We start from the raw sequence: 23312 nt of genomic DNA, 5'->3' as shown, positions 1-23312 counted from the left end.
AAAAGATGGGAGGAAAAATGTTAGAGGAGTAGATAGTATTACTCTTTTCTATTAATAATTGAATTTACTCACTTCTCTTGTGGTTTTAATAAACATAAAATTATATTCAAACATTGGATCAAACAATTCGATATTGTTGATAGAGATATTAATTAGTCCAACCTTGTCAGTTTCGAGTCAACGCTATTGAGGCATCGAGCTTATTGAGATGTCGAGGCATCAAGCTTGTCGACTTATCGGGTAAGTTTAACTAAAATTTGTGACGTTTTAACATTAACATTTACAATTTTAAGTTTAATAAACGAATGCATTTACTATTGAATATAAACTTATACATCTTTTAATCAATCCAAACATCTATTGCCTTTCCAAATTCCAACTAAAAATAATTACTATATTTACACATAATAAAATAATTATAATAAGTCTTTTTTTAAAAAAAAAATCATTATTTATTTTCATAAGAAACAATTTGCTTTGTAACAAATTTATTAATATATTTATTAAAATTTTATTTAAAAATTACTAAAGTTGAGTTTACGAACTTCCTAGCTTGTATATTCTAATTGTTATATTCTGTATCATGGACCACATTGCAAGCCTGGAAGGTATATCACTAACATATAAGTTCATTTCTATTGCACTACAAGTTCATTTTTAATGTATTATCTAAAAATGGATATATAGTATATTAAAAATGAACCCTTAGTATACTAAAAATACACATGTATCAATGATTCACCTTACAATGTGAATCATGGTCCACAATATAATCTCTGCATATATATTTTGTCAACATCACTTGTGAAACAAAGAATGACTTGAGCATCTTAGACTATCAGACTAGGCCGTTTAAGCCATCATGCTAATCAAATTGATTTTTATCAAGCTAAATTCTTTTTTGCCCTAATTCTTTTTTTTTTTTTTTTTTTTTGTTATAAAGATATTATTGTGGACATTATGAGCATTCAATATTTAACAATCATATTTATATTTATAATTTTTGTTTTCCGTTACAAATGTAATTATATATATATATATATATATATATATATATATATATATATATATATATATATACAGGGACGGAGCCAGGAATTTTTCTCAGGGGGGGCGAAGAAGTAAAGGCAACATAAATTTAAAAATGTTCAAATACAAGGTTCAAATACAAAATATCTAATACGAATATAATTGTCAACATATAAAATACATTATAAATTACAATACAAAGTTTATGATGAAGTACGGGATAATACTCCTCTACGCTCTCTCATCTTTTGAAATCGTTGTAGAATTGCTTCATTTGAAACTTGATCAAAAACATCCTTTTCAACATATGGCACTAAGCAATCATGTAAGAAATCATCACTCATCTGGTTGCGTAAAGATGTCTTAATTAACTTCATAGCAGAAAATGCTCTTTCCACACTAGCAGTTGCAACCGGTAGGATCAAAGACAACTTTAGAAGCAAATACACTAATGTATAGTCCAAATGTCTTCTCGTTTCCACAAGTTTTTGAGCTAATTCATCAATACCATCCAATTTAGAGAAAGCAGGATCAGAACTTACATCAATAAAATAAGTCTGCAGTTGGTTATCTAGTAATTCAAGTTCAATATCAGAAAAATCATTTGGATAGAACTGTGCCAATCGAATTAACTTATCTTTATCAAACATAGCAAAGGAATTCCTTGGATCAAAACATGCCACGCATAAGAGCAACTCTGTATTCTTCTCATTGAAACGGTTGTTTAGCTCTTGAAGTTGTAGATCTAAAACCGCACAAAACCTTTCAACGCGGTACCTATGAAGATGAGTCCTTTCTTCCACATTACGGCGAGGTCTTCCAGGAACTACATAAACTTCATCCATATTAGGTATGGAAATTGCATTCTTGTTGCAAAATAGTGAAACTTCTTTTAAAAGAGCTTCCCACCCATCATCCCTCATCATTTGCAACCTTTGTTTTGAGACATCAACTAGTCTCATGGCATTCACAATGTTTTGATCTTTCCTCTGTAATGCCTTTGACAAGTCATTGGTAATTGCTAAAACATCCTTCATTAAGTGCAAAAAGAATACAAAATCAAAACATAGGATATTCTTCAATACTCTAAATGCTTCTAGCCTTTGTTTTGGATCTTGCCTTAATTCGTCAAGAACATCAATCACCGGAGAAAATAATTTCAGAATGCTCACAAGTGCACCATAATGAGATCCCCAACGTGTATCACCGGGACGTTGTAAAACTACTTCTTGATTCAAACCAATTCCCGTTTCAATTGTATCAGCAGAAATTGAATCAATCAACATCTGTAATTGTTTGTCTCGTAAGCTATCCCTTCGCTTACATGAAGCACATATAATATTGCACAATTGCGAGACAGTGACAAAAAAATCTCCAACATCCTCATTTTCCTTTGCAACACCCACAAGTGCTAGTTGTAGTTGATGAGCAAAACAATGAACATAAAAATCACTTGGATTCTCATTCATAATCAAAGTCCTAAGACCATTGAACTCACCTCGCATATTACTTGCTCCATCATAGCCTTGACCTCGTATTCTTGAAATGCTTAATCCATGCCTTGTTAGAAGATGTTCAATTGCTACTTTAAGAGACATAGATGTGGTATCACGAACATGAGTAATTCCAAGAAGACGCTCAATAATATGCCCACTTGAATCCACATACCGAATAAACACAATCATCTGCTCTTTCACTGATATATCTCTTGACTCATCAACTATTATTCCAAATAATTCTCCACCAAGATCATTGATTATCATTCAGTTGTCTCACTTGCAATTGCATTAACTATATCTTTTTGAATGCAAGGAGAAGTCATTTGGTGATTTTTCGGTGCATTTCGCATCACTACTCTGCCAACATCTCCATTATTATCTGCAAGAAACTTTAAGAGTTCAAGGAAGTTTCCCCGATTAAGAGAGTCGTAACTTTCATCATTTCCACGAAAAGCAAGTCCTTGCCTCAAAAGTAACCGAATGCATTTAACTGATGAAGTCAATCGAACACGGTAGTCTTGTTTCGATTGCTCCGAGTGTTTTGATACACAAACTTGTAAGTGTTGCTCTTGAGTCATTAAATCTCGACAAGCTTGTACGTTCCTTGCGTGAACACTATTATGATTACCAACATGTCCACGCAACTTTTCAGGTCCTTTTTTCCAATTGTTGAATCCTTCTGTGACAAATGATTCTCCCCCAGCTTGTTGTCCAATACTTTCATCTTTGAATAGATAACAACATAAGCAATATGCTGCATCTTCAGATACACTATACTCCAACCAATTGCTATGATCTTCAAACCATTTAGGATTAAATCTCCTATTAACACCCGTAATCACTCTAGAAGGAAAGACATGATTTTTTGGTTGACAAGGACCCATTTGTAGATACCGTCTCCGCACAATATCTCTATCATTGATATGATATTCATATATATTTTTCCTTTTACCCGGATCAACTTCAAGTTCATCTATGTCTACTTCAATACGAGGCCTTGCACTTGACACTTCGGGACTACTTTGATTAGATGAATCCCCAAAAGTTGATTTTCTTTTGAAAAATTTTTCCATAGCTGAATCAATAAAATACAATATAACTAAGAGTCTAAGATTTAAGAAAATTATGACAAAAACAAATGCACCAAATTGGCCATCACTGCCTCTAGAAAATTAATATTATAAAAATTAAGCCCAGGCCACTGCCTCATTCGGCCATCACTGCTTGTATGCCTCTAGAAAAATCAAACATGAAACATATATTTATTTTTCAAGCTAAGCCACTGCCATACATATTTTTCAAGCCACTGCCATTCAATTATTTTTCAAGCCACTGCAACACCAATTATAAATTCACATTCATACACTGCAACACCAATTATAAATTCACATTCATAAATTCATAATTGATAATTCATAAACACAAACTGATAAACAAATTTATGTATTCAAGTATTCAATCAAACATAAATTGATTAAAATAAAATTTGAGTAATTAGGGAAATTAAAGAAATTAGGGCAAAATTAAAGACCTGAGTTTTGGAGAGGCTTAGGCGCTGAGAGCTTGAGGGTCAAGTCTTGAGTGGTGTTGCCGTCGTGCCGACTTGCCGTGTTGTCCCTTGCCGCTGTTGCCGGAGATGAGGAGTCGTAGAGACTAGAGAGAGACCGGAGACCGAGGGCGAGCAGAGTCGAGAGAGACCAGAGAAATTCTACGGAGTATTAGCCAAATAAGAAAAAAAAAAAAAAAAAAAAAAAAAATATATATATATATATATATATATATATATATATATATATATATATATATATATATATATATATATATATATATAATACAGCCCCAAAACGACGTCGTTTTGGGGTTGTATAATTTTTGGCAGGGGGGGCAGCTGCCCCCCTGCCCCCCTCTCCATCCGTCCCTGTATATATATATATATATGAATGATCGCGTTCAGATGTGAACTGCTCGTCTAGGAGAGAACTGAGAACTATTCAACACGCGCCACGTGTCCAAATCTAAGGGCACCTGACGTTATAACTAGGTGCACCTATAAGTAGGTGCATGAATGTTTGCGGGTGGTTTTCACGGGTACTAACTACCGGCCCACTGAACTCCTCCGCAAGAACAAAAGCGATGCCAAACAGAACGAACTCAGATCAATGAATGTTAACAAGGCAAAATTATATGCACTTGTAGGTGAAAGTAGGTGCACTTGTATGTGATTTTACCTGCACTTTTTACTTGCAAAGGTGCACCAATTACTTGCACATATAACACATTTACATGCACCAAAAGACATGTGACGGGAGCTAGATGGTTCTCAGTTCTCTCCTGGGCGGCTGTTCGCATGAGAGTGCACCTCTATATATATACCACTTCATATGTATTGATTTAAAAGTTGGAATAATATATTAAAGTTATACTGCTGTTCATTTCTCTCTGTACTTTTCACTTACATTATACTGTTCATCCAACCCGTTAGGGGTGCGCTCAATTTGCGCTAAGAGAAATCAATTACAACATATTATCAGCACGATATACATGTTTGGTGAACGGTATGCTTACTTTCTATTAACGTTCCTAGTTGATCAAATTGCGTATGTCTTGCATAATTGTATTATGGGAAATACCGTAATTATGTTTACTGTTCATATGCAATTTGTATTTTGATTGATGTTGGAATATATTGTATGCAATATGTATATCTGTTGCTATGATATATTTACAATACAGAAGTATTTATGTATATATGTACTTTGTTATTCACAGTGTATATATAGTTTTCCTAAATAATTTATCAAAAATATTATGTATATTATTTCCAAAATATTTTCAAAATAAAATAAAATTACAAACCTACTGCAACCGTCGTTCGGTGGCGGAGCGACAACAACGAAGACGGGAAAAAACCTTACTTTTGATCGTCGGACATAGCGTATGGCTAGGAGACTCGCCAGTTAACCGCGGGACTAAGTGAGTGGTGTTGTTGGGCGCTGCAATAAATCAGGATGTTTACGGTGGTACAACTTCGAAGAGAAGAATATGTGCACATACACATATATATAGGAAGGTTTAGGTGTAGCGGATCTTTTCCGTGCGGTGGTGCAACGTCACCAATAGTTAAGTAAATATACATCATTAACATTAGGAAATGCACCAAAAAAACACACACAAATTAGGTACGCATCACCAAAAACACACCGTTAGGTGTGAGTAAAAGCACCATACAGTGTTCTGAAATACACCATTAGGGGTGGTGAGTTATATGGTGTATTTTTTTTGGGTGTGTTGTATTTTTGCATTTCATTGTGGTGTGTTTCCCTTACACTATTAGTGCTTATCATTAACAGTATTGGTGTATACTGGAACTCCGCCGCATTTGAACTTTTTCCACTCTCTCTCTCTCTCTCTCTCTCTCTCTCTATATATATATATATATATATATATATATATATATATATATATATATATATATATATATATATATATATGGAATCCCGTGCGATTGGCCTTCTCAGGTGTGGTTGTGCAGTTGTTTAGGTGCGTGATTTTCATTCTTAAGGTGCGTGGTTTGTGTGCTTAAGGTGCGTCATGGTTGGAACTTAAGGTGTGTCAACTAAAGCTTTAGGTGCGCGGTTTTCCTTCTTAAGGTGCGTTGTTTTCCTTCTTAAGGTGCGCCGTTTTCTTTCCTAAGGTGCGTGATTTGTATGTTTAAGGTGCGCCGTTTTAAAACTTTAGGTATGCCATTTTAAAACTTTAGGTGAGTGGCTTCTGTTTTTAAGGTGCTTTGTTTGTGTGCTTAAGGTGCGTGGTTTGTGTACTTAAGGTGTGCCATTTGAAAACTTTAGGTGCGTGGTTTGTGTACTTATGGTGCACGGTTTGCGTACTTAAAGTGCGTCATTTTAATATTTAAGGTGCGTCAACCGCACGGGAAGCTATACCCTCACCTGAACTTATCCGTGTGTGTGTATGTGTGTGTGTGTGTATATATATATATATATATATTAGAAGTGTAGAGATTTATATAGAACTCATATAATTGTATAGAATTTTATGAAAGATTTAAGATATATAATCATAGTCATACGATTAAGTAAATCACCACCGTCCGTTGGGGTTGAATAAGTATAAATAACTTCATGGGGCTCATTTGGTAACAATTCAAGTGGTCCCAATTGTTCGAATGAAGATGAAGGAGGATACTTGGTGGTGAAGAAATGGAACGAGAATGAAAAAAATAGGAGAAGAAAAAAAGCCAAAAGGAAAAAAAAAGAAGAAGAAACTATCAGCTTATTTTTGAATCGCAAATAAGGTAACGCTTCAAAATACGTTACTCCCTCTGTCCCGAAATCAATGTCTTACTTTGTTTTGGCACGCATTTTAAGGTAAGTAAAGAAAGCTAACTCCCTTTCCATTTATGCCCTTGTTCTCCTGGTAGTTTGAATATTTGGTAAAGTACATTTCTTCTTCTTTCTTTTATCTCATTTGAGAACTGTACTACTCTGTATATTTCTTCATCTCACTTGAAAATAAACCAATCATCTTTCTTCATTTTTTTTTGTGCGAGACCCATTCATAAAAAACAAATAAAAATAAAAAAAATCGAACTATAAGAAATGTTGATCCATGTATCCAATGCCAAAACTCTCCGATCCATGTATTTGAACATTCATCAAACGTAGATCAATGTATCCAATGCCAAGTTCATCTCTGCTTTCGTGCTGCACGTAGTCTTTATTTCTGCTAGCCGGAGCTACACGGCGGTGACGGCGGCGAGGGGTCTGTTTCCGGCGGAGCTAGGAGGAGCAACACCATGCTTAAGAAAGGAGGAAATGAATCGAGGAAGAGCGTAGCACCTCATGAATTTCGGTTCTCGTAATCGGAATCCACTGATATGATGTTTAGCTATACAATATGTTCTTCATTTTTCTATGTTTGAGAAGTGAAAATGAAGAAATCGAAGAAGACAAATGTAAACATATGTTTTTCACTTTTTTTTCTAATTAGGCACGACTTTTGAGGAATTTGTGTGGATGAGAGTTGTTGGCCTGATGAGGGTTATTAGCCTGATGGAGTAGTTGTAGTTTAAGTTAAAAGGGTAAAATAGGAAAAATAGAAATATAATGATGTTCATTTTTGGAAATTGGACAATATTTTGGGACGGATAGAAAAGGAAAGTAAGACAGATAAAATGGGACGGAGGGAGTATTATTTTGAGCTACTATCCTATTTTTGGAATATTATCGATGGGGATTGTATTGATTAACCGAAACGAATAATAGTATGTACAATACTAATATAGAAGAGATAGAAGACAAGTATAAAGAGTTCTACTAGACTACTAATACTAGAGTCCTAACACTCCCCCTCAAGCTCAAGGTGGAGCATTCGAAATATTGAGCTTGTCCCGAAGCAATGAAAACCGAGCAGATGCAAGTGGCTTGGTGAAAATATCAGCTAGCTGGTCTTTCGTGGAAATAAAATGAACCTGCAACTCCTTCTTGGCAACCTTGTCTCGAACAAAGTGATAATCAATTTCAACATGCTTTGTTCGTGCATGAAAAACCGGATTAGCACAGAGGTATGTTGCCCCCAGATTATCACACCACAGCCCCGGCGCAGAGTCTGGAAGAAAGCCAATTTCGCGCAGCAAAGAAACCAACCACGTGACCTCCGCTGCCACATCAGCCAGCGCCTTATATTCGGCCTCAGTAGATGACCGCGCCACTGTCCGCTGCTTCCGACAAGACCAAGCAACTAAATTGGACCCTAAGAAGATTGCAAACCCACTTGTAGACTTTCGGTCATCCGGATTACCTGCCCAATCCAAATCCGAGAACGCATGCAACGCAAGAAACTCCGACTTGCAAATACAGAGACCCATACCAAGAGTGCCTTTCACGTACCGCAGAACACGCTTCATAACAGCCCAGTCAGCAGTAGTGGGCGACTGCATGCGTTGACAAAGCCTGTTAACTGCATATGACAAATCTGGCCTAGTCACCGTCAGGTACTGAAGTTCACCCGCAATGCTACGGTAGTGGGTAGGATCAGCAAACGGAGTAGAATCATCAACATCAGACCGAGCCACCGAAATAGGCGTAGAAACCGGTTTACAGTCAACCATTCATGCACGTCTATGAATATCCTGTATATAACGCCGTTGAGACAGAAGAATACCATCAGATAGTGGCAGCGTCTCAATACCAAGAAAGAAAGACGGGGGTCCCATGTCCCGAATCTTGAATGTACGCGCAAGCTGAGCCACAAGCCCATCAACACGGCTCGAGTCCGATCCCATGACTAAAATATCATCCACATACACGAGAAAATAAAGCTGCACACCACTGACAGAATATATAAACAACGAAACGTCAGTCTTGGACGGAACAAAGCCAACAGAAGTAAGAAAGTGATGCAACCGGGTAAACCAGGCACGAGGGGCCTGCTTCAGTCCATACAAGGAACGCTGTAGATGGCAAACATAATCAGGGACAGACTTATCCTCATAACCAGGCGGCTGACGCATATACACTGTCTCCGCCAGGTTACCGTTCAGAAAAGCGTTGTGGACATCCAGCTGACGAATGGACCAACCACGAGAGTGAGCAAGAGACAGAAGAAGACGGACGGTGGTTGGCTTAACCACCAGACTGAAAGTCTCAAAGAAATCCTAACCAGCGACCTGGTTAAAACCTTTGGCCACCAGACGAGCCTTATGTCGCTCAATAGACCCATCAGCATTCCGTTTCACCCGAAACACCCACTTGCAACCCACAACATTCATACCTGGAGTGTACGGGACCAGACTCCAAGTCTCGTTTTGCAGTAGAGCATTAAACTCAGCATCCATGGCCTCACGCCATTCCGGATGCGCCACAGCCTGAGAGTAACATGTCGGCTCGGGAGTTGTAGTAGCAGAAACGAGAGCCACATGCTGCTGCGGGCCCCGACTCCTCGTTGCCATAACATGAGAGGGCGGACCCGCCACCTTGTTCTTACTACCACGAGGTCGGCCACAAGAAGCCTTAGGGACGGCCGAAACGGTCCGTTCAGTGGAGACAGAGTCAACCGGACCAGAGGGCATACCCGGAACCGGCGTATCATCTACAGGCTCCTCAACAGAAGAAGAGACATGCACGATGGGGGCAACACCCCACGGCACCACTGGAGGCCAAGACACCACCTGCGAAGAAACAGAACCAGCAAAAGGAAAAACAGACTCATCGAATCGCACATGGCGACAGATAAAGACCTTATTAGTGACAGGATTCAGACAACGATAGCCACGAAAAGAGTCAGGATATCCTAAAAACACACAAGGAGAAGAACGGTACTCCAATTTATTACGGTTATAGGGACGTAATAAAGGAAAACACAAACACCCAAAGACACGCAAAAAGAAATAGGATGGAGGAGACCGGTGCAAACGAGAGTGAGGAGACTCATTGTTTAAGACACTGATGGGCATTTTATTAATCAAGTATACAGCAGTCTCAAACGCATAGTCCCAGTAACGAGATGGAATAGACGCCTGAGCCATCAGGGCCAAACCAGTCTCAACTATGTGCCGATTACGGCGTTTTACCCGCCCATTCTTTTCATGTGTGTATGCACAGGACTGCCTGTGACGAATGCCAAGAGACTCAAAGGTAGAGTGAAGTTTTTTGTACTCTCCCCCTAAATCAGACTGAATAGAAAGTATTTTCTGAGAAAACGAGCACTCAGCAAGTGACCGAAACCGTTCAAATATGGAATATATATCAGTTTTTAAGCGCATCGGATAAAACTAAACGGGTAAAGTCATCCACAAACAGAACAAAGTAACGAAAACCATTCACAGAGTGCACAGGCGCAGGGCCCCAAATATCAGTATAAACCAATTCTAATACACGAATAGTTTTAGTTTCAACATGAGGCAAAGGAAAACGGGATGACTTCCCTAACTGACACGAAGAACATAAACGAGATAAATCACTAGAATTAAAGCTGCTAACACCAGAAGACTGCAAAATCTGACGAAGAACCCGAGTATGAGGGTGACCAAGCCACTTATGCCACTAGAAGACGAAGCACGCGCAGCAACATAAGCAACAGAACGAGCAGAAGACGCAGGCCAGGAGTATAAGTCACCAGAAGTTCCCCCCTTAAAACCCACCTCCCATGTTTAAGAGATCCTTCACAAGAAAACAGTCAGGATGAAACTCAAAAAAGACACGATTATCTTTAGCAAAGCGCTGAACAGAGATCAAAGAGGAAGACAAACCAGGAACATGCAATACATCATCTAAACGAAACACCCTAGAAGACGAGGCTATCGAAGTAGACCCAACACTAAAAAAATAGGCATACCTTCACCATTGCCGACTCGAAGAGTGTCCGAACCGTCATAACCTGCCGAGGACATCAACTGAGAGGAATCGGGGGTGGCATGATTAGTAGCCCCCGTATCAGGAAACCACTTGTGAGAGTCAACTGAACCACCCTCACTACCAGGAAAAACCACATTAGCCTGAGGACCGGATGACTCAGAATAACGGCGCCAACAATTCACCGCCGAGTGCCCAATCTTGTCACAAATCTGACAACGCACATCCGAGCGACCACGGCCACGGCCCCGGCCGCCGCGACCACGGCCGCCACTGCCCGAACCACTGCCGCCGGAACCCCTACTGCCCGAGCCACCTCGGGAGAACCGGCCTCCGCCACGACCGCCTTGGCCACCACGGTGAACGGTCAAGGCAGCCGGCGCACCAACCCGGACCATCACCTGCGCAGATATATTCTTGAGAAATTAAATAATCGGAAAGATCCGAGAGAGTTACCAGGTCACCACGAGTCAACTGAGCAACAAGCGGGTGAAGATCCGATCGCAGTCCACGAAAAACATAAATATTCTGCTCATCAAGAGGAACCGGATGCCCAGCAAGGGCCAAATCTTCCACCAAAATCCGCGCCCGATTCAAATAATCAGAAACCGATGAGGCTCCCTGCGACAAACGCTGCAGCTCACTGAGCAGACGAACCGCGCGAGACCGCGTTGCCGAGCCGAGCTCTTGCTCAATCGCCAACCACAACTTATGTGACGTCGGCGGGCCCACCGCCAACGGGAGCATCTCGTCCGATAGGGACGAGATCAAGAGAGACAGGACAGCCTTGTCCTGCCGGCGCCACTGCACCACCGACGACGCTACTGCCGAGGCAGCACCGCCACTATCCGCCGTCGATGACTCCGGCGAGGCGGCCACCGGACATTCCACCGAGCCATCAACAAATCCCAACACCCCCTGACCTTCGAGGAACGGGAGCATCTGGGTACGCCAGAACAGATAATTGTGAGCGGTGAGCTTGATCGACACAAAGTGATGAGCACTGGACAAGCTCGGAGATGGATAAATGGGGGTGGAGGCAACCTCGGAGACGGTCCGTTCAGAAGAATCACGAACAGATCCATCGTCATTCCTACCCAAAGCTGCCATGGAAAGAAACCTAGATATGATACCAGATGAGGATTGTATTGATTAACCGAAACGAATAATAGTCTGTATAATACTAATATAGAAGAGATAGAAGACAAGTATAAAGAGTTCTACTAGACTACTAATACTAGAGTCCTAACATTATCAAACAAAACTTATAATTTGAATCCTATTTTTGGAATAGTATCAAACAAAACTTATAATTGGAATAAGGGTCAAATAGGTAATCAAACGAAAATACAATGGGACTGAACCTAAAAAAATCTACAATTAAATCTCTAAACTAACCAATTTCATGCAATGTTTTTCTGGTTTTTAATAGGTCACCCAAATTAAAAATATTTTTCTAAATTTAAAATATTGAGAAACATTTTATTGAAACATCATCGCACTATAACTCATATAAAAACAAAATTCCCAGCTATATGAGGTTTTAAATTCAAATTCGAGCAACTAAAACGAAGAAATACATAAATAGATATGTACATTTACTCAAATACAAAATAGAAATACATAAGAGAAAGACTAATGGTATCGGAGGGTTGAACTCTAATATCGGAGTGACTGCCTTTGAGTTTTGACGATGAACGGATCAAAAAGGAGAAAACGGTACGAAAAAGAACATAAAAAAAAAAAATCCTAAATTCGAACAACAACCCAACAATTGCAAATGCTGCTGCTTTCACCAATAGAAAGACAAAAAATAAGTGGAAATTATTTTTAAGAGAAAAAAGAAAAATAGTTTTTGGGTTTGCAGCAAACATAAATAATAAATATTTGATTATCGGAATCTTCAGGTTGTAATTAAAATTTAAAATATTTTTTTAAATAATTATTAAAAAATTATTTTAAGTTTGGAGTGATCGGTTAGAAACTTGAAAAACCTACAAATTAGACTAATTGCATGAAATGAGTTATTTAGGGATTCAATTGTAGTTTTTTTTTAAGGTTCAGATGGGTTAGTTTAGGGATTCAATTTTTTTTTTTTGTTTTTGTTTTTTGTTGTTTGTTTGTTTTTTTTTTTGTTTTTTTTTTTGTTTTTGTTTTTGTTTTTTTTTTTTTTAAGGTTCAATGGCCTAATTGCATTATGGTGTGTAGTTCGATGACCTATTTAACCCTTATTCCTTTATAACTTATTAGTAGTTTAAAATAAGTTATAAACACCTAAATAAGTTCGGCCAAACAGAGCCTACAACTCAGGCATATGCCATGAACCAGGATCTATATTGCATTGTAGACCCTGATCCAAAAATAACTTTCAGATTCTGTATTTATAGTTGACTCATTCTGTACCAGTAGCTATCATACTATATGTCAGCAATTATCAAGTTTTTTTTTTTTTTGAAAGGAAACGAAAGACTTTTATTAAATCAAATGTTCAATACAATACGGAATAGAAGAAATCCAAACACGAGGACCAGATTGTGAAAAGGCTGCTCTAGCAATGACATGAGCACACCTATTCTCTTATCGGCGAACATAATTAAAGGACACTATTTCAAAGTGTCTACGAAACCCCTTACAAGCTTCAATCGCGCATCCTGCATATGAAAAGTTCACACCCGAGCTATTAAGGATATTACATGCCACCTGACAATCAGATAAGAAAGCGACATTAGAGATACCAATCTCTTTTATCCAGGACATAGCTTCACGAATAGCAATCACTTCTGCAAATAAGATATCGTTGAGGCATCGAATATGGCCATTTTTAGCTCTAATATAAGTACCATTGCTATCAAAAGCCACACACCCAAAGTAAGCTTAACCATCCCCTTCAGAACTGCAGCATCGACATAGACTCTAGATACTCCTTCCATAATGTTCAAGCATGTATCATGTGGCACATGTTGAATACTTTCTTGTTGCAAATCAGACCATGCATGAATTAGACGTAAGGCTTGAATTTTAATATGAGTGTACTCCCACTGCTGAGCCTTCCAAATGAGATTATTCCTACCCTTCCAAATACTCCAGCAAATCGCTGCTACTTTCAGAGCTACATCATGATTTGATAAACTGCGCACAAGCCAGCTTGCAAAACCATCAGCATCCGAAGGAGGTGTACTGCTTGTCAACTCCTGCCATAAAGGAATCACCTTATCACAACAACATAGCAGATGAAACACTGTTTCGGGATTCTATGCACATAACGGACAATCAACTTCAACATCTACCCTTCTACTATGCAGAGCCATTAGCGTAGGAAACACATTATGTAGACACCGCCAAAGAAAGTTTTGCACATTTGGTGGAACTCTTAATTTCCAGATTTTACTCCAGGAACCATCCAGGCTCTAGTCATGTTCATAGATGTTGGTTAAAATACGGTATCCCTGCTTGACCGAATATAGACCTCTGACATCTCCACGCCACGACCACGCATCCTCATAATCCACAGATATCGGGATTTTAAGGATAAGTCCAACATCACGAGGTAGGAAGATTGATTGTAGCAACTCGATATTCCAATCATTAGAGCCTGAGTGAATAAGAAAAATTACCTTCATGTGGCGGTCATGGTTTGCTACTGGAGTTTCAATATAAGGGTTGGCATCATCAGGAAGCCAAGGTTGGTTCCATACCGTCGTTAACCTCCCATTACCAATTCGGTGAAAGCAACCACGACGTAGTAATTCTTGACCTGCTAAAATAGAGCGCCAACAGTAGCTTGGGTTAGCACCTATTTTCGCAGACAGAAAATCCCCCTAAGGAAAGTAACGAGCCTTTAGCAGTGATGAAGGGTTTAGCAGCAACCTCCACCCTTGTTTTGCCAGTAAGGCTACATTAAACTTAGATAATCTTTTGAAACCAAGCCCCCCTTTAGCCTTAGGGAAACACATACTACCCCAGGCCTTCCATCGAATTCCACCACCTCGATTACCATTAGACTCCCACAAATACTTGTTCATTATTTTCTCAATGCGATCACAGAAACTTTCCGGTAGATAATACATGCTCATGGTATAAGTAGGGAGAGCTTATGCCACACTCTTAAGAATGACCTCTTTCCCGGCTCTAGACAAATTTTTTTTATTCCATCCACCTAGCCGCTGTTTCAATTTGCATTCATAATTCAATTTGAACCTTACCGTCTCAGACAGCCATGGTCGTCGCCCTCGTTCCAGATGACCATGGCCGCCATGCTTAGACAGCACCAGTTGTTTGCCGAGAACAGCCCGTGTTGTAATCTTATTTTTTTCTTTATTTTTTTTTAAAAATTTCTTAATTTCTAATAAATAAATTAAAAAAAATTTAAAAATAAAAATTATTTAAAAAAGACAAATGTCAAATTTTTGAAAAAATAACCTGCTAACAGGGCGTTTGGTTGGAGGGGGGGAATTATGTGGGAAAGGAATTGTAATTCCATGGGAGTTGAATTACTGGGAATAAAGAGGGAATTTAAATTCCAGTGTTTGGTTGACAGGAATAGAATTACTGGGAATTTCAATTCCAATGTTTGGTATACATGAGAATTGAAAGGGAATAAGTAGTATAAAGTCAAAAATGTCCATTATTGTTGTTAGACATTAATTTTAGGTTAAAAGAGGAAGGGATAATTTTGACTCATCACTATCTTTTTTTCCCGGGAATTAAAATCCCGGGGGGGACATAGGATTTTAATTCCATGAAAATGGGGGAATTGCATTTCCATGGAATTGCAATTCCCTCCAACCAAACTACAGAATTTAATGGCCTTTGGAATTAGGTGGGAATTAAGTGGGAAGAGAATTTAAAATCCCTCTAACCAAACACCCTGTAAATATATCAACTTAGACTTAATTAAATAATTTTACAAATTTAAAAAATTTAAATAGAACTTTTTTTACTTAGAAGATCCAATTACACTATCCACTATCCACTTAATTTAAGGCTAATTTGATCTTTTTCCTAATAATTGTACACCTCACAAGTGCATCATCCTCCTCTGGAAAAGCCGGCTTCCAAGTTTCAACGAGAAGAAATTTCAGTCAACGTGAGAAATACATAATTATATACGATAATTCCAACGCTGTTGCATATATACAGCATAAAAGGCTTAACCGCGTTATAATCCATCCAATAATTCATTCCACAAATATTTTAATCTTATTTTTTCTATTTGCAATTTGTTACGAAATTCCTTTGCTAAAGCGAGAAGTCTATTCACACACAGGCTGTGACACCTTTTTTGACTTTCAAACCTTAGAAGTTAGAACCCGCCGAACACCATCTTCCTCCTACAAGTCTTCCATCGATTTCCAGTACAAATATTCAAGATTTCCCCAAATTTTCCCATCTAAAGTCTTTTCTCTCTACTTCTCTGCCTGTAATTCAGATTTTTCTTTTTGCGCCAAGGGTTTGTTTCAGACATGGCCGCCCCCACCAGCAAGGATGAGAAACCGAGTGCCGGCGGTGGCTTCTTCTCCTCCATAGCTTCAACCATCTCCAGTTTCGGCTCCGCCATGACCAAATCTGTTAATGGGTATCTCCCGGACTTCTTCTTCCTTCCTATTTCTTTCGATTTGCTAGTCTCCTTCAGTTCGATTGAGCTTGATTTGTGTTTCTTTTGCTTCTTAGCATCAGATATGGTGGTGTGTTTTGAAAGTTTGTGATTAGATGAATCTTGTGAAGTTGTGATTACAGATCCAGACTAATTGATGGTTGGGAAAAAATAGAAACTTTTTTATTTTTTTAATCTCAAAAGAAGAAAATTACATAACCCAATCTTCACTAAGATGTTAAAAAGTTGTTTCTCTTGATCTATAATCTCAATAATTTTGCTTCTATTAGTTATTAGTTTAATTTAGGGTTCATGGTATAGTTCATGCCTAGCTGCTTGCTAGTATCAACTTGTAATTTTTAATACAATTTACATTCTTGCTAATTTGAGGCTGGTTTGCATCATTTATTGAGTTCCTATGTTTTCCTTTTGGGATTTATTTATACTTAATTAAAGTGGTTCTTCTTGTCTATAGCTTCCTAGGTTATGAAGGCCTGGAAGTTGTAAATCCTGATGGAGGCACTGAAGATGCTGCGACAGAAGCCCAGAAGGGAAGATGGAAGCAGGAGGTCTGTATCCCTCTCCTTGAAAAAAATGTTTCTGTTGTTCACTGCAATGTAAAAGTATGTTAGATGAGGTGCTCGGTTCAATTTGAACTCATAACCTTTTTGTGGTCTAGTGGCTCGAAGTGGCTCTCCTATATGGGAGGTCATGGGCTCTTTGTGCTTCAGTAGGTTGAGAAAGTAGTTATGGACAGATACTGCGATGTAACAGAGTCAATAGTACTAAAAAAAGCCCCTGACCGTTACTTATTTGACTGTCTTAATTGCTTTGACTGCTTCGATATAGACCAAGAGCGTTCCGGGTGGGTCCAATTATACTGTCACTTTTGATGAGTTGATCCAACTTAATCAGGAATGGAGGACAAAAATAGTTTTAGTAGAGAGCCTTTAGTGATTCACCTTCTTCATACAAAAATCATATTTTTACTTTGAGGTTTCTCTTCGCAGGATCGTGACAATTACTGGAAGGTGATGCAAAAGTATATAGGTGCTGATGTCACCTCACTCGTATCGTTGCCCGTTATCATCTGCGAACCTATGACAAATCTTCAGAAAATGGCAGAGGTAGTTACATTTTGTAACTTGCAGCGTAGCAATGTCTCCTTTTTTATAATCTCTATAATTTTTCTTGTTAAGTGGACTAACACTGCTTTTATTCTGACAGTTGATGGAATACTCGTACCTCCTAAAATTGGCAGATGAATGTGAAGACCCGCATATGAAACTAGTGTATGCAGGTAAACAATCTATTTCCTTTCAAACTCTTGCTGGTATTTTCTGAATGACTTTCTTTTAAACTGATTAACAATGTGATTTTGCAGCTTCCTGGTTTATTTCCTTGTACTATGCCATCCAGCGAACATGGAAGCCGTTTAATCCTATTCTTGGTGAAACTTATGAAATGGTTAACCACGATGGAATTAGGTTTATTGCAGAGCAGGTGAGCCATGATATTTGATGCTTGCCCGGAATTAGGATTAAGATTCAAGGGATTCTACTATCTAATTTGCTGAACCTTTCATTTTTTTTTTTGTATTAGGTAAGTCATCACCCTCCAATAGGTGCTGCACATGCAGAAAATGAACACTTCACATATGATATAACTTCAAAGGTGAAGACCAAGTTTTTAGGAAACTCGGTTGATGTTTATCCACTTGGCAGGTAAAAGCCATTGTTCATTTCAGTCTCAAGCAAACAGTTCTATTTACCATTTTTGTTTCTAGAAGTTGTCTTGTTCTGCAACAGTGTAGCAAAAATCCCGCCTAGGCACCGACTAGGCTGCCTAAGCGCCACCAACCGCCTAGGCCTCCTAGGCACCGACTAGGTCGCCTAGTTGGCCGATTAGCTATTGTTCCCTTCTTTTATAAATGGGTTATTTCACTCAAAACGACATCGTTTTGAGCGAAATAACCCTAAATTGTTCATACACAAGATGTTTTTTAGGTTAATATTTATTATTTAATATTTTAGTATTAACTATTAAAGTATTAAATAGTTTATAATTATCAAGTCTTAAAAATTTAAAAATTTTAAACAATTTTTAAAAAAATAAAAAATAAAATAAAATATACACAGGTGCCTAAGCGCCGATTAATCGCCTAGGCGGTTAGGCGCTAGGCGCCCCCCCGAGTGCCTAGCGATTTTCTCAACCATGTTCTGCAATCAAGCATTATAAGGATGTTAGTACACATCCTAAGACTAAAGTATTCGTGGGAGAGAGTAATACTGAGATATTCTAAGTTTTTGTAGAGAAGTATGTTGGTTTAGCTAAGCAGTGATAGCTTCTAACTTGAAGCTAATTTCATCATGTTTCAAAATTCAAAACAAGAAATGCAATACATGTTATTCATAAAAAATATTCTGTAATTGCTTACATCATAATTCAAATCTGGGAGGTGAAATTTCTTGTCAGCTTAGGCTTCTAGAGTTCTACACTTCTACTCATTGGAGTTAGAAATGTTGAATTTGAAAGATCCAAAGGCTTGGCGGGTGGAGAATAACAACCACCCACCAGTTAGGCGGAAGCAGAGATGAAGAATCAAGGAATGAAAAAATGTATATAATACTGGAAGATTACAATATATTACTATATTCTATGTTTCTAATGAAGAAACATCATACATATATATAGAGACACATAACTCTTAAGTAAAGCACCTATTCATAAACAGACACAACCCTATAGACAGTAATAACCCCTTGTTTTTCAACAAGAAACACATTCTCAAAATGTTTTTTTTTTTTTTTTTTTTTTTTTTTTTTTCCATTAGGAGATTGTTGATCTTTTTCTTCTATTTCTTGTGGTTATTCCATCTCGGATTCAACTATAAGATGACTTCAACTGTAACAGCCTTGCCTTTCCCCTAGTTGGCCTAGTATACTGTGTTGGGCGTCGACCGAGTTGGTCTAGTTCAGCCCCTACTCGATTCGAGACGTGGCTCTGTTGCTTACCATGGAGGGATGTGGTTAAATGGTTAATGTCCACCTACTTATCACCAATTGGTTTTAAGTAGGATATAACAACCAAATAACCAAAGAACTCTGTGGTTAAGCGTGCTTGACTTATAGTAGTCATAGGAGGGGATCTAGTTTGTAATTTCTTCTGGGTGACCGTTTCAAATTTTCTGGCATTGTATGGAATGATTTTGGCAAACTATTTATCCTTTGTGTACATGTGCAGGACAAGGCTGACCCTCAAAAAGCACGGTGTTGTCCTAGACTTGGTGCCCCCTCCTACAAAAGCCAACAATCTTATATTTGGACGTACTTGGATTGATTCAGCTGGAGAGATGATTCTGACAAACTTGACCACCGGGGATAAAGTTCTACTGTATTTTCAACCTTGCGGTTGGTTTGGGTATGTTTTGCTTCTAGTCTCTTGTCTGAAATTGTTGCTCCTATCGGACATCATTTACATGCCCTTTTTTGGTTTTTGATGTTTGTTTACTGCTCTACCAAAAGTAATTTTATTTAAGAGAGAACTGCTTATTAAGCTCGCATGTCTTGTTCCCAATACATGCTGACCTTTTTCCAAATCGTTTGGCATAGGTATTACAACCTTGGATTGCCTAATACCTACTAGAACGCACACTTCATAATGTTAAATCTCCATAAGCTCGTATCATGTTTTTATTTTATTTTTTCTAAATTTTGGAAAAAATTTTGCAGTGCTGGTCGATATGAAGTGGATGGATATGTATACAATGCTGATGAAGAACCTAAAATTTTGATGAGTGGAAAGTGGAATGAATTTATGAGTTTTCAACCTTGTGATTCTGAAGGAGAACCCCTTCCGGGAACTGAAATGAAAGAGGTAACATTCAGCACATCTCATTCTTCTCTTAGGTTTTTTATTTTTTTATTTTTTTTTTTTTAATCGTTGAGGTGACTCTAAGTCTCTAACTGCCCATTATAAGCTTCACGAGTAAGATTTTGTGTTATAGTCTTTACATTTGTATATCTTCTTGACATAATTTCATTTGTGTGCTTCTGAAACATTGAAGTTGTAACACTTGATGTGAAAATGTTTACGGACTTACGGTCTTTGCATGCTTACAAATGGTATTATAATTTCCTTTTTAGGTTTGGAGAGCCGCCGATGCTCCACAAAACGATAAATTCCAATATACATATTTTGCCCACAAGATCAACAGTTTTGACACTGCACCCAAAAAGTTACTGGCATCTGACTCTCGCTTGAGGCCCGATCGATGTGCACTTGAGAAGGGTGACCTATCCAAAGCTGGCGCTGAAAAGAGCAGGTTCCTTTCTCTCTCTCTCTCTCTCTTATAGTTTTGATTGGCTCAAGGTCATTCAACTGGGTTATAATGCACATGGGCCGAACCACACTAAAAGACTGAACCCAATCAGTTAGCTAGTCTAAACTGTGGTCTTATAAACCGATATATTCTCTCTTATTTTTTTTCAATCAATGTGGGACTCTTAACACCTAGTTTACTTTCGATAGCTGTCATCAACTCATTGTATCATTAGTAACACCGCATTAAAAGGTTTCCTCGGGCTGAAGAGATAAAAACATTTTCTAAGTTTGCTTCGTCTTCTTCTTCTTCTTCTTCTGTTTCATCAGCTTGGAGGAGAGGCAGAGAGCCGAAAAGAGAATGAGAGAGGCGAAGGGAGACGAGTATAAACCAAAATGGTTTGATTTAACAACCGAAATTTCCCCCACTCCTTGGGGCGAGCTGGAAGTGTATCGCTACAATGGGAAGTATGATGAACACCGAGCCGCTATTGAGAACTCAGATTGCGTTGTAGAAGATGTTAAAGCCGAGTCGACAGAGTTCAACCCATGGCAGTATGAAGACTCTGTTGTTGCTGCATAATGCCCTTATCATCTTCTCATTGTGTCTCATAGATACTTGTTATTTTTTATTTTTATTTTTATATTTCCTTGTTCATCTTATATTATAGGCTTCAGTTCTTTTAGTTTCTGCATTAATTATACATTTTGAAGTGAGACTGATGTATATAAATATCTTTTTATATTTATATTGTATTACTATTATATTTCATGGGAAAGGTTTCAAATTTGACATTAACGTCATATTTACTATTCAAATGAAACACATGAAATTATATAAATGCCTTTTTTGGAATGTAAACTTGACCAAAAAAATATATAAAACTACAAAGTATTAAAGTTTTACCTACAATTGATAATTAAATGGTTAATTTATATCATATTCTAACAATATATTTTTGTAAGTAATTGAAATTCTCACCAATCATATTCAAAATTCATAATTACACTATCAAATAAATAAATGTAATTACAATTAACAATTAAATGGTTAATTTGTTTAAAATCTTATATCCATTTCATTATATTTTATTCTAACAAAATATTTATATAGTATATTAAGTAATTGGCGTTTTCATAAATCATATTTAACATTGAGTTAATACCCAAAATTGTCCTCCACTATAGTGGTTTTTCTCAATTTTGTCCTAAACGACTTTGGTCTCATAAATTTATCCCAGACTTTTGTATTATTGCTCAATATTGTCCTCCGTTAAATAATCCATTAAGTGGGTGTTAAGTATAAGGTTAAATATGTAATTTCACTGAATTAAGAAAAACCACTCACCTCCTTGAAATTACATATTTAACCTTATACTTAACATCCACTTAACGGATTATTTAACGGAGGACAATATTGAGCAATAACACAAAAGTCTGGGACAAATTTATGAGACCAAAGTCGTTTAGAACAAAATTGAGAAAAATCACTATAGTCGAGGACAATTTTGGATATTAACTCATTTAACATTCAATAATTACACTATTAAACAATTACTCCGTATTATATGTAGTTAAGGAACCAAACTATCTGGGCATCATTGAAGCTGGATCTGTAAATGCTCCAATTCTGCTTTTCTTCCTTCTTTAATGGAGTCAGCTTGCTCTATTTTGGGCCGTGGATGCTCAGGCCTACGCACTAGGCAAATTTTTCTGTGGACTACCTTGGACCAGAGTCTATCTTGTATTGTGAATCCATGTCAACTTTCAAATTTTGTAAACTACTAATTATATGTACAAAATATGTTAACTACAACATATAACATGTTGGGAATCTAGAAATAAATTCATGCTATGGGAAACGGATTGTATGATTGTTTTTAATGCTTTGACTTCAGATTCTTTTGTTTCTGTTTTTGGCTACTTAGTTGATGATGTAAAGAGCTTGGCATCTGAGATTGAGGATGTGGAGTTCTGTCATGTTAAGCGATCTGCGAATTGTGCTGCCCACACTGTTGCTAGGGAAGCCTTTTCTGTGTCAGGTTGCAGTGAGTGGTTGGATGAGCCACTTACTTTTCTTGTTGACATTCTTGATTCCGATTTAATGAATTAATCGTTCTCTTTAAAAGAAATAAGTGTTTACTTTGTATATACATAAGAGACCTATACATACAATATATATAAAGGACCTTGTGGTCTACTGGTATTATGTTGCTCCCATATGTGAGAGCATAAGAGGTATTCTGTTCGAGCTTTGGTGGAGGTGTAGTTTGTATATTTTGGTATTCCCCTTCGGCCCTTCCCTTGATATATAAAGCGGGAAAATGACACTTTTTCCCCATGAATTATAGGCTTATAGTTCTTCATGCATCCACATTTGTCCCCTCAATTATTTAAAAAGTGGTAATTTTTCTCCATTTGATATTAAATGGACATTTTTACTTTTAAAATTAAAATACTTATTTCATTTATTTTTCTTCATAAATAAATTATTACGTGTAT

At 37.7% G+C, this 23312-nt stretch overlaps 3 protein-coding genes across 3 annotated transcripts; 1 reads left to right on the top strand and 2 right to left on the bottom strand.

The window, feature by feature from the left end:
• Window positions 1–1232: 1232 nt before the first annotated feature.
• Window positions 1233–2792, bottom strand: LOC109158019 (zinc finger MYM-type protein 1-like). Its single transcript, XM_019305839.1, has one exon. The coding sequence runs from the start codon at window positions 2790–2792 to the stop codon at window positions 1233–1235; it is 1560 nt and encodes a 519-aa protein (XP_019161384.1).
• Window positions 2793–7902: 5110 nt separating this feature from the next.
• LOC109158018 (uncharacterized mitochondrial protein AtMg00810-like) lies at window positions 7903–8655 on the bottom strand. The gene has a single exon (XM_019305838.1). The coding sequence runs from the start codon at window positions 8653–8655 to the stop codon at window positions 7903–7905; it is 753 nt and encodes a 250-aa protein (XP_019161383.1).
• A 7480-nt stretch (window positions 8656–16135) lies between these two features.
• Window positions 16136–21566, top strand: LOC109158234 (oxysterol-binding protein-related protein 3A-like). Its single transcript, XM_019306121.1, has 10 exons — window positions 16136–16472; window positions 16966–17059; window positions 17501–17617; window positions 17718–17790; window positions 17875–17993; window positions 18093–18214; window positions 19734–19910; window positions 20222–20366; window positions 20636–20814; window positions 21141–21566. Exons 1-10 carry the CDS (start codon window positions 16360–16362, stop codon window positions 21391–21393), a joined length of 1392 nt encoding a protein of 463 aa, XP_019161666.1. The 5' UTR covers window positions 16136–16359; the 3' UTR covers window positions 21394–21566.
• Window positions 21567–23312: the final 1746 nt, after the last annotated feature.

This window comes from Ipomoea nil, unplaced genomic scaffold (genome assembly GCF_001879475.1).
Source record: "Ipomoea nil cultivar Tokyo-kokei standard unplaced genomic scaffold, Asagao_1.1 scaffold2805, whole genome shotgun sequence".
Lineage (NCBI taxonomy): Eukaryota > Viridiplantae > Streptophyta > Magnoliopsida > Solanales > Convolvulaceae > Ipomoea > Ipomoea nil.
Note: the sequence above shows the minus strand (reverse complement) of the source record. Positions and strands in the feature narration are given on the sequence as shown.

Bases quoted from the DNA above. Each gene is read 5' to 3' on its own strand.
- LOC109158019 (XM_019305839.1), bottom strand. From the start codon at position 2,792: ATGATAATCAATGATCTTGGTGGAGAATTATTTGGAATAATAGTTGAT.
- LOC109158018 (XM_019305838.1), bottom strand. From the start codon at position 8,655: ATGGTTGACTGTAAACCGGTTTCTACGCCTATTTCGGTGGCTCGGTCT.
- LOC109158234 (XM_019306121.1), top strand. From the start codon at position 16,360: ATGGCCGCCCCCACCAGCAAGGATGAGAAACCGAGTGCCGGCGGTGGC. The intron at 17,060-17,500 runs GTCTGTATCCCT...TTCTCTTCGCAG, and splicing joins AGGGAAGATGGAAGCAGGAG to GATCGTGACAATTACTGGAA. The intron at 17,994-18,092 runs GTGAGCCATGAT...TTTTTGTATTAG, and splicing joins TTAGGTTTATTGCAGAGCAG to GTAAGTCATCACCCTCCAAT.